The sequence below is a fragment of the Mobula birostris genome, chromosome 7, assembly GCF_030028105.1.
Source record: "Mobula birostris isolate sMobBir1 chromosome 7, sMobBir1.hap1, whole genome shotgun sequence".
NCBI classification, from domain to species: Eukaryota; Metazoa; Chordata; class Chondrichthyes; order Myliobatiformes; family Myliobatidae; genus Mobula; species Mobula birostris.
This window is the reverse complement of record NC_092376.1, coordinates 36,362,046-36,377,115: the sequence shown is the minus strand read 5'-3', so window position 1 is coordinate 36,377,115 and position 15,070 is coordinate 36,362,046. Positions and strand designations below refer to the sequence as shown.

The window sequence follows — 15,070 nt, the reverse complement described above, 5'->3', positions numbered from 1 at the left end:
ACTGTAACTTACGGAGCAATTTTAATTTGGACCCATTACAGACCTATAGTATTTCATTCTTTAGTTATGTGCATTTTTTATTGTTTTGCCTCCATCTAGTGTAAGAAATGAGATATGTCAACTGACTGATACTGATTGCCAAGATCAGTTGCTGAACAATTCTTTTTCATCTCTCAGAAGAATTTTATTTGTTTAATAGATATATTGCAAATTACATGTTCTTTTGATTTTAATTTTTTTATTATTTGTGAAATCCTTAGCAGAGTAGAAAAAATTTAACTATCACATATGTTAGTGCACAAGATAATAGTATAACGGTGATTTTAAGGTATTTTTCCATATATTAAGGTTAAGTTAATTTTGTGGTTTGTCCTCTTTCTTCTCTTGCTTGTTTTGGTTTTCTCCCTTATTCTGAAATCAACTCTCAGAGAGATCTGTGGAACTGTTTAGGAACTATCATCTTTTGGTAGAGTTCTTTCTCTACTTAAATTCAATTTATTCCCCTTTTGCAATTCTGCTTCCAATAGATAGATAGTGATTGAATTTCCTTGCATTGCTGAAGGATGCTAAAGCTAAAATAAACTTTGCCATAGTGACTGATTTGACTTATCGAAAGAAAATCTGTGGATCAAATGTATTGGTTGTCCTTTTGTGTGTGCATGTAAGTGAATTTATCCATAGCTGTTTATGAAATCATTTTAACACCTATTTGAATGAATTCTGCTTTGTGAAGTTAACATTTACTTGGGTTATGTCCTGTGCCTTGCCTACACCAGTATTATTTATAAGCATATCTTTCCAGTAGGTGTTGACAATAATGTGACTATCATGGGGTCACTTAACATGGTCTATTACCTTTCAAATCAAGTTTAACTACACATTCAGTGAATTTTATATATCAATTCCAGAAGCATTATGCAGATTTCATAATACAAAGACCAAAACATTGATAGATCCTGTTTCAGCTTTGTATTTTAATCAAAGCTTATAAAGCAAAATACTTCAGACACTGAAACTCTGAAATAAAATGTTAGGTAAGACATTTAAGGTGCAGGATAAGGAGGGGAAGAAGAAATAAAAATAATCATTTTCATTAAACTTATGCATATTGTCAATGGAGTTCGTTGTTTTTCGTGAATTATCTGCAGTCTTTGACATAAATAATTGCACAATTACCTCTCCATTTTTATTAATCTGGATGGGATATGCTCACCGAGTATTAGTCTCACCTATTCTCCTGAGGTCACAGAATTATAGTAGCATTTTCTCTGCTGGACCCCACTGTTACCCCTATCTCAAAGCGCTGTTCTGAGCCCTCCCCTTATTTTGATTCCGTGCTGCTCTCCGCTAATGTATCCAAAAGCATAATTTTCCACATGTAGTCAGATGGCAACTAGATAATCCAACAGAAGGACAGAAAATACTTGAAACACCCAGTGTGTCAGGCAGCATCAAAGGAGTGATAAAGAAAGAGGATTATTGTCCTGCAGTGTTCACTTGGTTTCTTTTGCCACAGATGCTGCCTGACCTGCTGAGAGTTTCCCTTATCTTCTCGTTTAATTTCAAATTTCCAGTGTCTGCATTTTTAACTCTCTGTTTTAGCATTACCATTACATCCCTTGTCTGTTTCTAAGCTATTGGGCTATTTATTTGACACTATGTACTGGATGAACAAAGCTTTCCTCTGTGTAAATATTTCAAATCTAGAGTCACTGGCTTTGGTCTCTGCTTCAAATTCATTTAGTAGGCAGTGACTTTATTGCTATCCCTTTTTGGCACTAAATCAGATTGCTGTCAATATACGTAAGAGCCATCTCAGCCAGATGTCATATTTAATTGTGGTTTGCAGTTCTGACAGTGCAGTCACTGTCTGTTTCCAACCTCTGCAATGTTACTAATTGCGACACCAAGGAAGATAAAAAGGAAACTGTCATTTTTACCCGTATTAAAGCAAAGCCTTACTATTCATGCCAGATCTGTATAAAAACATTAGTTAGGCCACAGCTGGAGTACTTCTGCAGTCCTGGTAACTGCACTGTTGGAAGGAATTGATAATACTACAGCAGGTACAGGTGAAATGGATGCTGTCATGGCTGGGGAGTTAGAATTGACAGGAAAGACAATCTAACTGAAGATTTCTAATTTTGGAGTAAAGAAAATTGAAGGATGATTTAAAGATTGTGAGAGGCCTAGACTTGGGATGTTTAACTTAGCAGTGGGGCTAGTAATTAGGAAATGTAGATTTAAGTTAAATTTTGGATAGATTAGAGGGGAGTTGAAAATAAAAATAGTTTATTCATTTAAAATTAGGTGTATAAAACTCGCTGAAAGAGTCAGAAATCTTCATGCATTTAAAAAAAAATACATGAGTGAGCAGTTGAAAAGCTATTACCTGCACAATTTTCGGGTAATACCTAGGAAGTGGATTAACTAAATGCCAATTTCTAGAGAGATTATGTTCTCAATATTAGTTGGGAGTTCTTCAAATTGGATTTTTTTTTCTCAGGGACTGTGATAGCAGAGTAACACTTTTTCTGTATCAGTTTTCTGCAGTACAGCTCTGAGCCACCTAAATCTATTTACTAAATCACAAGAAATTTTGCAGAGGAGGTTCACTGAGATATTGCCTTGGATGGAGTATTTCAGTTAAGAGGAGACTGGCTATGCTGGGCTTGATTCCCCTGGAGCAGTGGAAACTTTAGGGGGACCAACTGAGACTGATCTAAAACTTTGACTCCATTCCTAGTCCTGGCTGATCTGCATTCTTTTAATTACAGTCAGTTCTGATCACATTTTATCCTCTCCTATTCTCAAACCCACATTTGGCTTGTCTTCACCATATATTTTCTTTTAGCTTCTTCCAACAATGGCTACAGATATTTTGCCACCCTTGGTAAATAGGCCAGTATTGGATAGGTGGCTTCAGACCCTTACGGGGGTGATAGGAAAAACATCTGATTTGAGAAGAGTATATTTTGGCACTGCTCCCAATCTGATTGTGGGTCATCTGTCTTTAAAGAAAAAAAGTAGACAACAACTTAAGTAAATGAATGTGTATATTGATGATCAATGAAAACATGCAGAAAGGGAGTAGAGAAAAATTGGGATAGATGCCATAAAAAATTGCATGTAAGGAACATTGAGGAAGATGGGGAGAGAAACTGAATAAATGGAAATGAAGATTGTTGTGTATTTTCCCCACAGGAGCATAATAATTAGCTGATAATAGTGAAAGATCTTTTTAAAAATTGATTTTCATGTTAATGCTATGATTCTAAAAGGTAGCTTACATAGAATACATTAGTGGCATATTTGGTGATAGTTTACCACCATGTGTGGCACTTTGCTTTTGTTGATGCAAATGATATAACTTTTATAGTTCTGAGTGAATTATTCCTTGATAAGTAATGAATTGTATAATTGGTAAAAGCATTTCCTTTTGGATACAGATTTTAATTGGTCCTTTTTCGTTGTTTCTTGAATTTGGAAGACTCTGCTTCACTTTGAACCATTTCATCGTATGCACACTTGAAATTCATTACATTTTCTATCAGGTATCATGGTTAAATTAGCTGTGGTGAGCCACTGCATATTTTAGACAGTATTGTAAATTCTTTATCATCACATTCTGACACTAAAGCTTCTGTATTTAAAGGAGTTGATTTTACGTTTTTACAGAAGTGTTAATATAAGATACATCTTTACAAATGTACATAATTTTGAATGCATCATTTGATCTAATTTTAAAAAATACCTGCATTAATGACTTTGTGTGAGTTTGTGAAACATTGTATATAAATATTTTTGTGTATTATTATAGTTTTGAGGTCACTGTTAAAGATTAAATATAGTTTTGTGAGTAGTTGCTGTCTAAATGTAGCACATTTGACGTGGATAACAATATGGTGTTTTTCAGAGTACTTTTAAATTTAAGTCTGAGAGTGACATCCACCTTGCTGAACATCACAAGCAAGTATTGTATGACGGGAAGCTGGCCAACAGTATTGCTTTCACATACAATGCCAAAGCAACTGATGCACAGCTTTGTCTTGAATCATCACCAAAGGAAAACCCTTCAATTTTTGTACATTCTCCACATGCACTGATGTTGCAGGTTTGCATTAAGATCTTTTATTGTATTCATCTATATCTTTCTGTGCTTTTTGAATTACTTAACTGTAAGATCTAAAACATGACATTGATAACAGCAGTATTTTGCTTTTGTAGGTGCAAGTGGCGTAACTTTTGGATTTCTGAAGGAATTATTAATTGACAAACAATGAATTGTTTTAATTGGTCATCTTTAAATTGTGTTAAGATTACTTTGTCTCTACCACATTATGTAAACCTACTGCCCGTTATGCCACTGGTGTTTAGGGTAGCAATGAAAGTCCTCCGTCTCTGGTGGTGTTCAGAGCTTCCTTCATCATGTCATAGCTCGGTTTTCCGTACTGTCAGTCATGCAAGTCCTTGGTAAAGACTTAGGAATATGCAGCATACAGGTGTAGGAGAATTCTTCATTGCCATTTCCGTTTCAGTTTTTTTGACCAGTCAGGTTTGTTAGCCCAGGTTTGTGCTTTCTTGGATACATCCCTTCATTTTGCAGATTCTGTAACCTGAGTGAGTTAGGGTAGAATAATAAATGTCTACTTTGCTAGCCAATGAGGTAGATCAAACACAGGGATCTTCTAAGTTAGATCTCTTCTAATGAGTCCATTGATGACATATGATGTGCTCTATTTGATTTACCAATCTTATGTATTGAATTTGGATGTGTTGATTCTTAAGCACTTGCATAATTTCAAAGGCCAGCTAGAGATCCTGGTGAATATAGAGATATTTATTTTCCTCACTTGTTTCACTGCTGATAATGTTTTTCCATCTCTGTAGCATTGCCTGATATGGATTCTGCCTCAGCTGACCTGTTGATGAAATCTTCCTCATGCCCTTATTTCCTCCAGACGAATGCAGCAGTACACTCCTTGATTGGCAAATATTCCTAACCCTGCACTAATGATTCCTTCTCCTATCTCCAACCCTCATCTGCTTCTTGGACACCCCACTCTGGATCTTTTCATCTTTAATTGCCAATGGGACATCAACTGGCTCAACTTCATCACTCTTCCCTACAGTTTGAACTTCACCACCTCTAAATGCATTGCCCTCCACTCTCTCTGCACTAATACCAACCTCACGATCAAACCCTCAGACAATGGTGGTGTTGTAGTGTGGTGGACTGACCTCTACCTTGCTGATGCCAGGAGGCAACTCTTAGATACCTCCTCTTACTTAGCCCGTGTAAAGGACCCCACTCCGACCACCAGGCCACTGTGTCTTGCATCATCACTAACCTAATCAACTCTGGAGATCTCGCATCCTCTGCCGTCTACTTCATAGTTCCCTTACTCTGCACTGCTCGTTTCCACCTCCTAATCAAGATTCATACCTGACAATTTGGATAGGCCCATTGTTTCTGCTTGCTCCTGCCCCGCTGAGCTCATGTCCACATACCTCGACTCCATTCTATCCCCCTTGGTTTACTCCCTTCTGTCCCCCTTGGTTTACTCCCTTCTTATCTATAGCAGCAGCATTTCACATACTCTCGATCTCTTCAACAACTTTCAATTCTCTGGCCTTGACTGCCTCATTTTCACTGTGGATGTCCAGGCCCTGTGCACTTATTTTACCCATCAAGAAGGCCTTAAAGCTCTCTGCTTCTTTCTCAACAATAGACCCAACCAGTTCCCCTCTACCACCCCTCTCCTCCCTATGGCAGAACTGGTCTTCACACTCAAGAATTTCTCTTTTGGCTCCTTGCACTTTCTCCAAGTTCAAGGTTTAGCCGTGGGCACCGGCATGGGCCCCCATTATTCCTGCCCTTTCGTTGGCTACGTGGAACAGAACATGTTCCAAGCCTTCCCTGATAATGTGTCCCAATTCTTTCTGCCCTACATTGATGACTGTATTGGTGCTACTACCCACGATGAGCTGGTCAATTTTGTTTCTAACTGTTACCCTGCCCTTTAATTCACTTGATCTATTTCTGATACCTCTCTTCCATTTCTCAATCTTATGTTTCCATCTCTGGAGACAAATTGTTTACCAATATCTTCTATAAGCCTGCTGATTTCCACAGCTTTCTTGACTGTATCTCTTCCCTCCCTGTCTCCCGCAAAAATGTATTTCCATAAGACCACAAGACATAGGAGCAGAACTAGGCCATTTGGCTGATCCCTTTATCCCCTCCTCAGCCCCACTCTCTGGCTTTCTCCCCGTAACTTTTGATGCCATTTCCCTTTTCTCATTTCCTTTGTCTCTGCTGTATCTGTACCCAGGATGATGCTTTCCTTTCCAGGACATCAGAGATGTGTTTCTTCTTCAAAGAATGGTGTTTCCTTTCCCCACCATTGATGCTGTCCTCACCAGCATCTCCTCCATTTCTCAGACATCCATGCTCACCCCATTTTCCAGCCGACTTAACAGGGCTAGAAGTTTTCTTGTCTTCACCTACCACCCCATGAGCCAATGCATCCATACTCATCACACTCTGCAAATACTGCCATGTTAAACAGGATTCTATCACTAAACAACTCTTTTCCTCCTCCCTACTCTTCACTTTCCACAGGATTGGTCCCTCCGTGATTCCCTTCTCCATTCCACCCTCCCTACTGTGCCTTCAAGTGACAGAAGTGCTACACAAGCCCATTCACCTCCTCTCTCACTTCCATTCAAGTCCACAAACAGTTCCTTCAGATGAGGCAACACTTCACTTACAAATTTGTTGGGGTTGTCTACTTTATAGATGCAGCCTCCTCTACAGTGGTGAAACCCAATGTAAATTGGGGGACTGCTATGTCGAGCACTTTGGCTCCATCTGCAAAAAGTGGAATTTCCCAGTAGCCAACCATTTAAATTCCAATCCCCATTCCTGTTCCACTACTCTTAGGATGGAGGAGTAACACCTCATATTCTATCTAGGTAGCCTGCAACTGGATGGATGAACATCAATTTATTCTTTCAGTATTTTTTACCTTCCCTCTTCTCCTCACCTGCTTATCACCTCCTCTAGTGCCCCTCTTCTTTCTCTTTCTCCCATGGTCCACTCTCCTCTCCTATCAGATTCCTTATTCACCAGCCCTTTGCCTTTTCCACCAATCACCTCCCAGCTTCTTACTTCATTTCCCCCTCCCCCCACCTCACTTCACCTATCACCTTCTAGCTTGTCCTCCTTCTTCCCTCACCTCCTTATTCTGGTATCTTCCCCCTTCCTTTCCAGTCCAGATGCAGGGTCCTGACCTGAAATGTCAGCTGTTTCTATAGATGTTGCCTAGCTTGCTGAGTTCCTCCAGCATTTTGTGTGTGTGTTCCCTGATTGATTTTCTTTCTTCTGTTTATAAACTTGAGAATATCTGAATTTCAGTTGACTAATTCAGAGTCCTAATTATTGGCAAACCTAACCTGAGTAGGTTAAGAATGCAATAGAAAATGCATACTTTACCAGCCAAATGAGGTTGATCAAAAACAGGGATATTCTGAGTTAGTCCTCTTGATGACATATGGTATGTTCTATTCAGTGTTTGAAACTGCCTCTTTGGAAATTGAATGTGTTGATCCTTGAGGGCCTGCACCACCATCCTTTGCTTGCTGTATCACATTAGTTTCTAATTCAGCAACATTTTGATTTTAAAAAATCACATCTTTTAAAAAAATTCTTCCTTTGTTTTTACCTCTATATGTCTGATCTCCTTCAAATCTGTAACCTTTAAAAGTGTATTCATCAGAATGTTGACCAAGCCTGAATTTAATTTGTGGGCAAGCCTACAACCAAGTGTTCAAGGTTAAGTAGTGTTGTAATTGCTTCTATTAACTTATTTGCTTTTCCACTTTCTTTTCCTTTGAAGCACATTGTTTAGTCATTGTTTCTTATTTATCCTTATGCACCCTAGTGTCAATTTTTGTCTGATAATACTCAAATGCAGTGCCTTAGGACCATTTTGTAAAGTTAAGGTTCTTATATAAATGGAAATCGTTTTAAGTAAAATTATGTTTTTTTTCTTTTGCTCTTTTTGCTGTAGGATGTCAAAGCAATTGTGACACATTCAATCCACAGTGCAATCCATTCTGTTGGTGGGATTCAAGTTCTTTTCCCACTTTTTGCACAGTTGGACTGTCATCAGCCAAATGACACTCAAATAGAGACTACGGTTTGGTAAGTTCAACATGAAAAAAGTGCATAAATGTGTTATCCTTTTTTGGGAAAAATATAAATGATATCATAATGTTTTAAATGTCAAAGTTGGGAGCATTAATGAGAAGGAAATACAACAAGAAATTGAGGAATATATGAGGAAAGCTGTAAGCCGCAAAAATAATTGATTTTTATTCACCTGTTCACTGACACTGTTCACCCCACTTTCTTTACCTTTTCTCTTTGCAATCGTTGTCTTGTTAGTGACAAATTAAACTAAAATTATCCAAAAATGCATATATATCCATAACTGATGTGATATATTCAATCATGTTAAAAGAATTTTAAAAAAGTGATCAATGTCTACAGTGCAGGTGATTGAAGGCTTTTGACTTATGGAAAGGCATGCAATCATTTATAATATTGTTGGCATCAACCACAGCTCTGAAACATTTAGATTTAGGTGCTATCAACTAAATCTGTTCTCATTCCCTAATTTCTGCCCTCAACACACTTCTTCCCATCCAAAACAAGAGAGGATTCATTTTGTTCACATTTTCTACAACTTCATAACTTCTACAATCAATCACTCATAAATTGTAGCAGCTCCAATGCACTGCTAGGTACATCTTTCCAGCTTCAGTGCTTTTGGAGATTCCAAGAGGCCTTTATTATTATTTTTTAAATTTCTATTTAAAGATACAGTATGGTAACAGGTCTTTTCAGGCCAACGAGCCCGTGCTATTCATTTACACCCATGTGGTCAATTAACCTACTAACCTGTACACCTTTAGAATGAGAGGAAACCGGAGCACCCAGAGGAAATCGATACAGTCATGGCAAGAATGTATAACTTACTTATTTTGTGATAGCTTGGTCAACTTTTTCATTTTTCATCAGTGCATGTTTCCTTTCTGATGGTCACAGTAGATGTAGCGTCTGCCATGTTACCTGCCTTTCTGTTGTTCAGGTGCCATTTCCCTAACATTGCTTGAACAGGCTTGGGGTACCTATAGATGCTGCAGGACCCTGACTGGACATTGACTAATATTTTCTCAACAATGTAGTAGATTTATAAAGTGATTTATATCTGAGAAGATATGGAAATAAAGAAAGTGAATGCTTGAAATTTCACATCGGTAATGACCTATGGAAAGAGACAAAGCTAACTATTCAGATTTTAAAATAAGAAACAGGAACACAAGTAGGATATAAGATAACTATATAAGATCTAAGGTTATATTGATTAACAGTATCTTATAAGATACTATATAAACTATATAAGATTAACAGTATCTTCTTGGACAATATCTTGAATTTGATGAAAAATTTCTTCCACACTAATTCTCTGAAATTAAATTTCTCTCTGAATTCTTTTCAAATGGGGAGGTGGTAGTACAGCCACTCCCACATTGACTTGGTGGAAATTTAATTCCTTTTGTTTAGCAGAAGGAAGTTCCAAGATAATTGGAGACCAGATGCTGATGTCAACAGATAATCTGCTGGGGTTAAGCAGCATCTCTCGGGGGGGGGGCTGGGTGTGGGCGGGGGCGGCTGGGGGGGTGGTTGAGGGCAGGGTAAGTTTGTTGACATTTTGGGTGGAATCCTAGTATCAAGACTTGAAGGATTGACAAACATTGACTGCATGCAGTCTCATGTGTCTCCACTCTGCTGTGGACTTAATGTGCTTATTGTTTATGCATAGTTTTGCAGGTATCTGATTAGCTCTTTGCCCTTTGCTCTTCCTCTTCACTTTGCCTTTCTCTTTCAGTGTCCCCTTCAATGATCTGAATCTCTGTCCACTCTATTCTCCCCATTTTCTTGCAGTTAAATGCCTGCTCATTTGACCTGTCCTAGAAGGAGGCTGCTCAGGCAACTACTCCTCATCTTTTTAGCCCCATTCAGTCACTGGGGGAGGGGGAGTTTAAAGCAAGGAATGTTTTTAATGTTTTGGGGGGGGGCGGTTTAAAGGAAATGTTAATTTTTTTTGTGCAGAGTGGTAGTTGCTTAGAATGAATAACCAGGAGCAGTAGTTGAAGCAGCTGGTTTGGTGGAGTTTGAGTCTTTTAGATTGATACATGAATATGAAAAGAATATAGATGCACAGGAGGAGGATATTTGATACAAATTGGCATCAAGATCAGCACAACATACTGGGCTAAATGGCCTGTTCAGCGCTGTACTGTTCTGTGTTTTATGAAAACCTCAGTAAAAAAGCCAAGACAATCTCCTGATCATCTGTAGTGGATTTGTGGGCCCTTTTGAAAGAGTTTGGGGCCAGTTAAGGTGGATTAATCCTGTAGAAGCTGAAATGTCTGCCATTATCACTTAGCATATATGGCAATGTTAAACTCATGGGGTCCCTGCCTCATTTGCAGTCAAGTTGATTTAGGGACATCTCTGAAGACCGAGGTCCTCTGCATTTATTGACAGCTTTATGACTTTTAGGTACTCAAATACAGGACTCCTTTATCTTTGGGAATGGGGGTATGGCTGGAGCTGTTGCTCATTTCCTCCACTTTTCAATTATTGTTCAATTGTGACAGGATTATGGAGCTTTGATCTGATCTGAAGATCGTGGGATTGATCAGCTGTTTATTGCACGTTGGAGTATAATTTTTGAGGTGCACCTATTCTTGCTTCTAGTACGCTCTTCATGTTCTTAATATCTACCTTATAAATAATAGGATGCCTGTGAAAGTCAGAAGATGGGTAACTTGCTGCAGGATTACCATCCTCTAACCTGTTCTTTTAGCCATTATTTTATAGCTTGTTTGTATAATCTCTGTTGATGCAGGAGATTTAAAGACATTTATTTTAGTGTTGTGGACTGGAAAAGGGTGATGGTTAGGGAGTTGGTGGATTTCTCATAGCTTGTACTACAAGTTACGTGCCGTTTATCAGCTTGAACCTATATTTTCAATGTGATCCATTCCTTCCCTTAATCTTTTCATATTGGTTCACTGACCTCTGTCCTTCAGTCTAGATGCAAAGTTTTGATTTGAAATATTGACTCTGCATTTCCCTTCCTGATCTGGAGGTCCTCCAGCATCTTGTTCATTGCTCCAGATTCTAGCATCTGCAATTTCCTGTGTTTCTCTTTTTTCCATATCTTGCTGTATGCCAGGATGAATTGTTTTACTATCTGAAGAATTGCATATGGAGGTGAGCTCTCCAATTATAACTTAACATTTTAACTTTTGGCTTTGTGTAGGGATGATCATTCATGAATTTGCTGAGGACAGTTAAGTTGAGGACATTATACTTGGCTCTTGCAGTAATATGGTATTCAAAAATGAATGATCTTCAGAAATAAAAGTAATCTTTCTTTGCCCTTGAAATAATATTAGCCAGTGCACAATTGGCTCCAAGTCAATTGTGCATCAGATTCTTAATGCTGTAATTGGTTAAATGCTACTTTAATGTCTAGCCAATAATTATTACCTTTGAGGCACGAGACTGCAGGTGCTGGAATCTGGAGCAACAAACAAATAGACTTTTCCCTAGGGTAGGGGGAGTCAAAAATGAGGTTCATGGTGAAAGAGGAAGGATATAAAGGGGATCTGAGGAGCAACCTTTTCAACAGAGGGCAGTAAGTATATGGAATGAGCTGCTAGACTAAATGGTGAAGGCAGGTACAATAGTGTCATTTAAGGAGAAATTGAATAGGTACATGGATGGGTGGGGCTTAGAGGGATATGGGTCCAACACAGGGAATTGGGACTATCTGGTTGGGCACCATGTTGCCATGGGCTGTAGAGCTGAATAGCATGTATTCATGCTGTATTGTTCAGTGACTTAACACTGGAATCTGGAGCAGCAGTCTGCTGGAGGAATTCAGTAGGTTGAGCACTATCTGTGGTGGAGGTGGGAAGTGAATTTGTCAATATTTCTGGTCGAAGCCCTGCATCAAATAAGGACAAGGTGGTAATGATTGAACCAATGCTGCAGTAAGTTATTTGGGCTTGGTGGGACTGAAACTGAGCATCACTGGGAACTTGGTATCTCAGTGCTGCAATATTGTACCGTTGTTGCCAATAAGAATCACTTAAAATGTTTAAAAATAAATGGAATCTAACAGTCCTTAATATATATTTACTTCAGGAAGGTAAAATTAGTTAGACTTCACCATGCTTGTTCAATGAAGGGAAGAGAGCAAGTCAATTTTGTGCTGCATTAATTTTGTAATATAGAAACATAGAAGATAGGTGCAGGAGTAGGCCATTTGGCCCTTCGAGCCTGTGCCGCCATTCAGTATGATCATGGCTGATCATCCAACTCAGAACCCTGTACCTGCCTTCTCTTCATACCCCCTGATCCCCTTAGCCACAAGGGCCATATCTAACTCCCTCTTAAATATAGCCAATGAATTGGCCTCAACTGCTTCTTGTGGCAGAGAATTCCACAGGTTCACCACTCTCTGTGTGAAGAAGTTTTTCCTAATCTCGGTCCTAAAAGGCTTCCCCTTTATCCTCAAACTGTGACCCCTCGTTCTGGACTTACCCAACATTGGGAACAATCTTCCTGCATCTAGCCTGTCCAATCCCTTTAGAATTTTATACGTTTCAATCAGATCCCCCCTCAATCTTCTGAATTCCAACGAGTATAAGCCTAGTTCATCCAGTCTTTCATCATATGAAAGTCCTGCCATCCCACGAATCAATCTGGTGAACCTTCCTTGTACTCCCTCTATGGCAAGAATGTCTTTCCTCAGATTAGGGGACCAAAACTGCACACGATACTCCAGGTGTGGTCTCACCAAGGCCTTGTACAACTGCAGTAGTACCTGCCTGCTCCTGTACTCAAATCCTCTTGCTATGAATGCCAGCATACCATTCGCCTTTTTCACCGCCTGCTGTACCTGCATGCCCACTTTCAATGACTGGTGTATAATGACACCCAGGTCTTGTTGCACCTCCCCTTTTCCTAATCGGCCATCATTCAGGTAATAATCTGTTTTCCTGTTCTTGCCACCAAAGTGGATAACCTCACATTTATCCACATTAAATTGCATCCGCCATGAATTTGCCCACTCACCTAAACTATCCAAGTCACCCTGCATCCTCTTAGCATCCTCCTCACAGCTAACACTGCCGCCCAGGTTCGTGTCATCCGCAAACTTGGAGATGCTGCATTTAATTCCCTCATCTAAGTTATTAATATATATTGTAAACAACTGGGGTCCCAGCACTGAGCCTTGCGGTACCCCACTAGTCACTGCCTGCCATTCTGAAAATGTCCCGTTTATTCCCACTCTTTGCTTCCTGTCTGCCAACCAATTCTCTATCCACATCAATACCATACCCTCAATACCGTGTGTCTTAAGTTTGCACACTAATCTCCTGTGTGGAACCTTGTCACAAGCCTTTTGAAAATCCAGATATACCACATCCACTGGTTCTCCCCTATCCACTCTACTAGTTACATCCTCAAAAAAATTCTGAGATTCGTCAGACATGATTTTCCTTTCACAAATCCATGCTGACTTTGTCCGATGATTTCACCGCTTTCCAAATGTGCTGTTATTGCATCTTCGATAACTGATTCTAGCATTTTCCCCACCACCGATGTAATGCCCTGATTAAGATTTTTACTGCTATTCTGTAGGTATTTCATTTTAGCAGTTCTGTAAGAGCAGTTTGTTCTGCTTTCAGCCTGTTTGGGTTTGAGCTGAGATAAGGAGCTTTGTTCACAAACAAGGGAAAATCTGCAATTGCTAGGAATCCGAGCAACAGGCACAAAATGCTGGAGGAACTCAGCAGGCCAGCCAGCATCTATGGAAAAAAGTACAGTCGACATTTTGGGCCGAGACCGTTTGGCAGGACTGCAGAACAAAAGATGAGAAGTAGGTTTAAAAGATAGGGGAGGGGAGAGAGAAACACAAGGTGACTGGTGAAACCCGGAGGGGGAGGGTGAAAGAAATAATCTGGGAAGTTTATTGGTGAAAGAGATACAGGGCTGGGGAAGGGGGAGTGTCTGGTAGGTGAGGACAGAACACCATGGAGGAGAGAAAAAAGGGGAGGAGCACCAGAGGGAGGCTGTAGGCGGGCAAGAGGTAAGGTGAGAGAGTGAAAGGGGGGTGGGGACTGGTGAAATGAGGGCGGGGGGGCACTAACGGAAGTTCGAGAAATTGATGTTCATGCCAATAGGTTAGAGGCTACCCGTACATAATATAAAGTGTTGTTCTTCCAACCTGAGTGTGGCCTTATTGCAACAGTAGAGGAGGCCATGGATTGACATATTGGAATGGGAATGGAAAGTGGAATTAAAATGGACTATACCTCTTCCCACCCTGTTACTTGTAAAAACATAATCCTCTTATCTCAATTCCACCATCTCTGCCGGATCTGTTCTCAGGATAAGGTTTCTCATTCCAGACAAAGGAGATGTCCTCCTTTTTCAAAGAAAGGGGCTTCCCTTCCTCCACCATCAACGCACGTCTGCTCTTACCCCATCCTTCCACCACCCTACCCGGGATAGAGTTCCTCTTGTCCTCACCTGCCACCTACCAGCCTCTGCGTCCAGCACATAATTTGCGGACTTCTGTCATCTCCAACAGGATTCCACCACTAAGCATATCTTTCCCTCCCGGCCCACCCCACCACCCCAACTTTTTGCTTTCTGCAGGGATCACTCTTTACGTGTCTCCGTTGTTCATTCGTCCCTCTAAACAGATCTCGCTCCTGGCACTTATCTTTGCAAGCAGAACAAGTGCTACACCTGCCCCTACACCTTCTCCCTCTCTACCATTCAGGGCCCCAAACAGTCCCTGTCTATTGGTGAGACTTGACATAGATTAGGAGACCGTTTTGCTGAGTACCTGTGCTCCATCTGCCAGAAGAACCAGAATCTCCCAGTGGCCACCCATTTTAATTCCACTTC

The 15,070-nt window shown here is 40.0% G+C and overlaps 1 protein-coding gene across 9 annotated transcripts in view; it reads left to right on the top strand.

The window, feature by feature from the left end:
• Positions 1–15,070, top strand: part of nbeaa (neurobeachin a) — a 908,137-nt gene that overhangs the window by 220,910 nt on the left and 672,157 nt on the right. For all 9 annotated transcript variants that reach the window (XM_072262897.1, XM_072262901.1, XM_072262905.1 and 6 more), the window contains 2 exons: positions 3,917–4,114; positions 8,076–8,209. In XM_072262897.1, the coding sequence (XP_072118998.1) occupies positions 3,917–4,114; positions 8,076–8,209 (332 nt within the window). The remainder of the gene's footprint in view (positions 1–3,916; positions 4,115–8,075; positions 8,210–15,070) is intronic.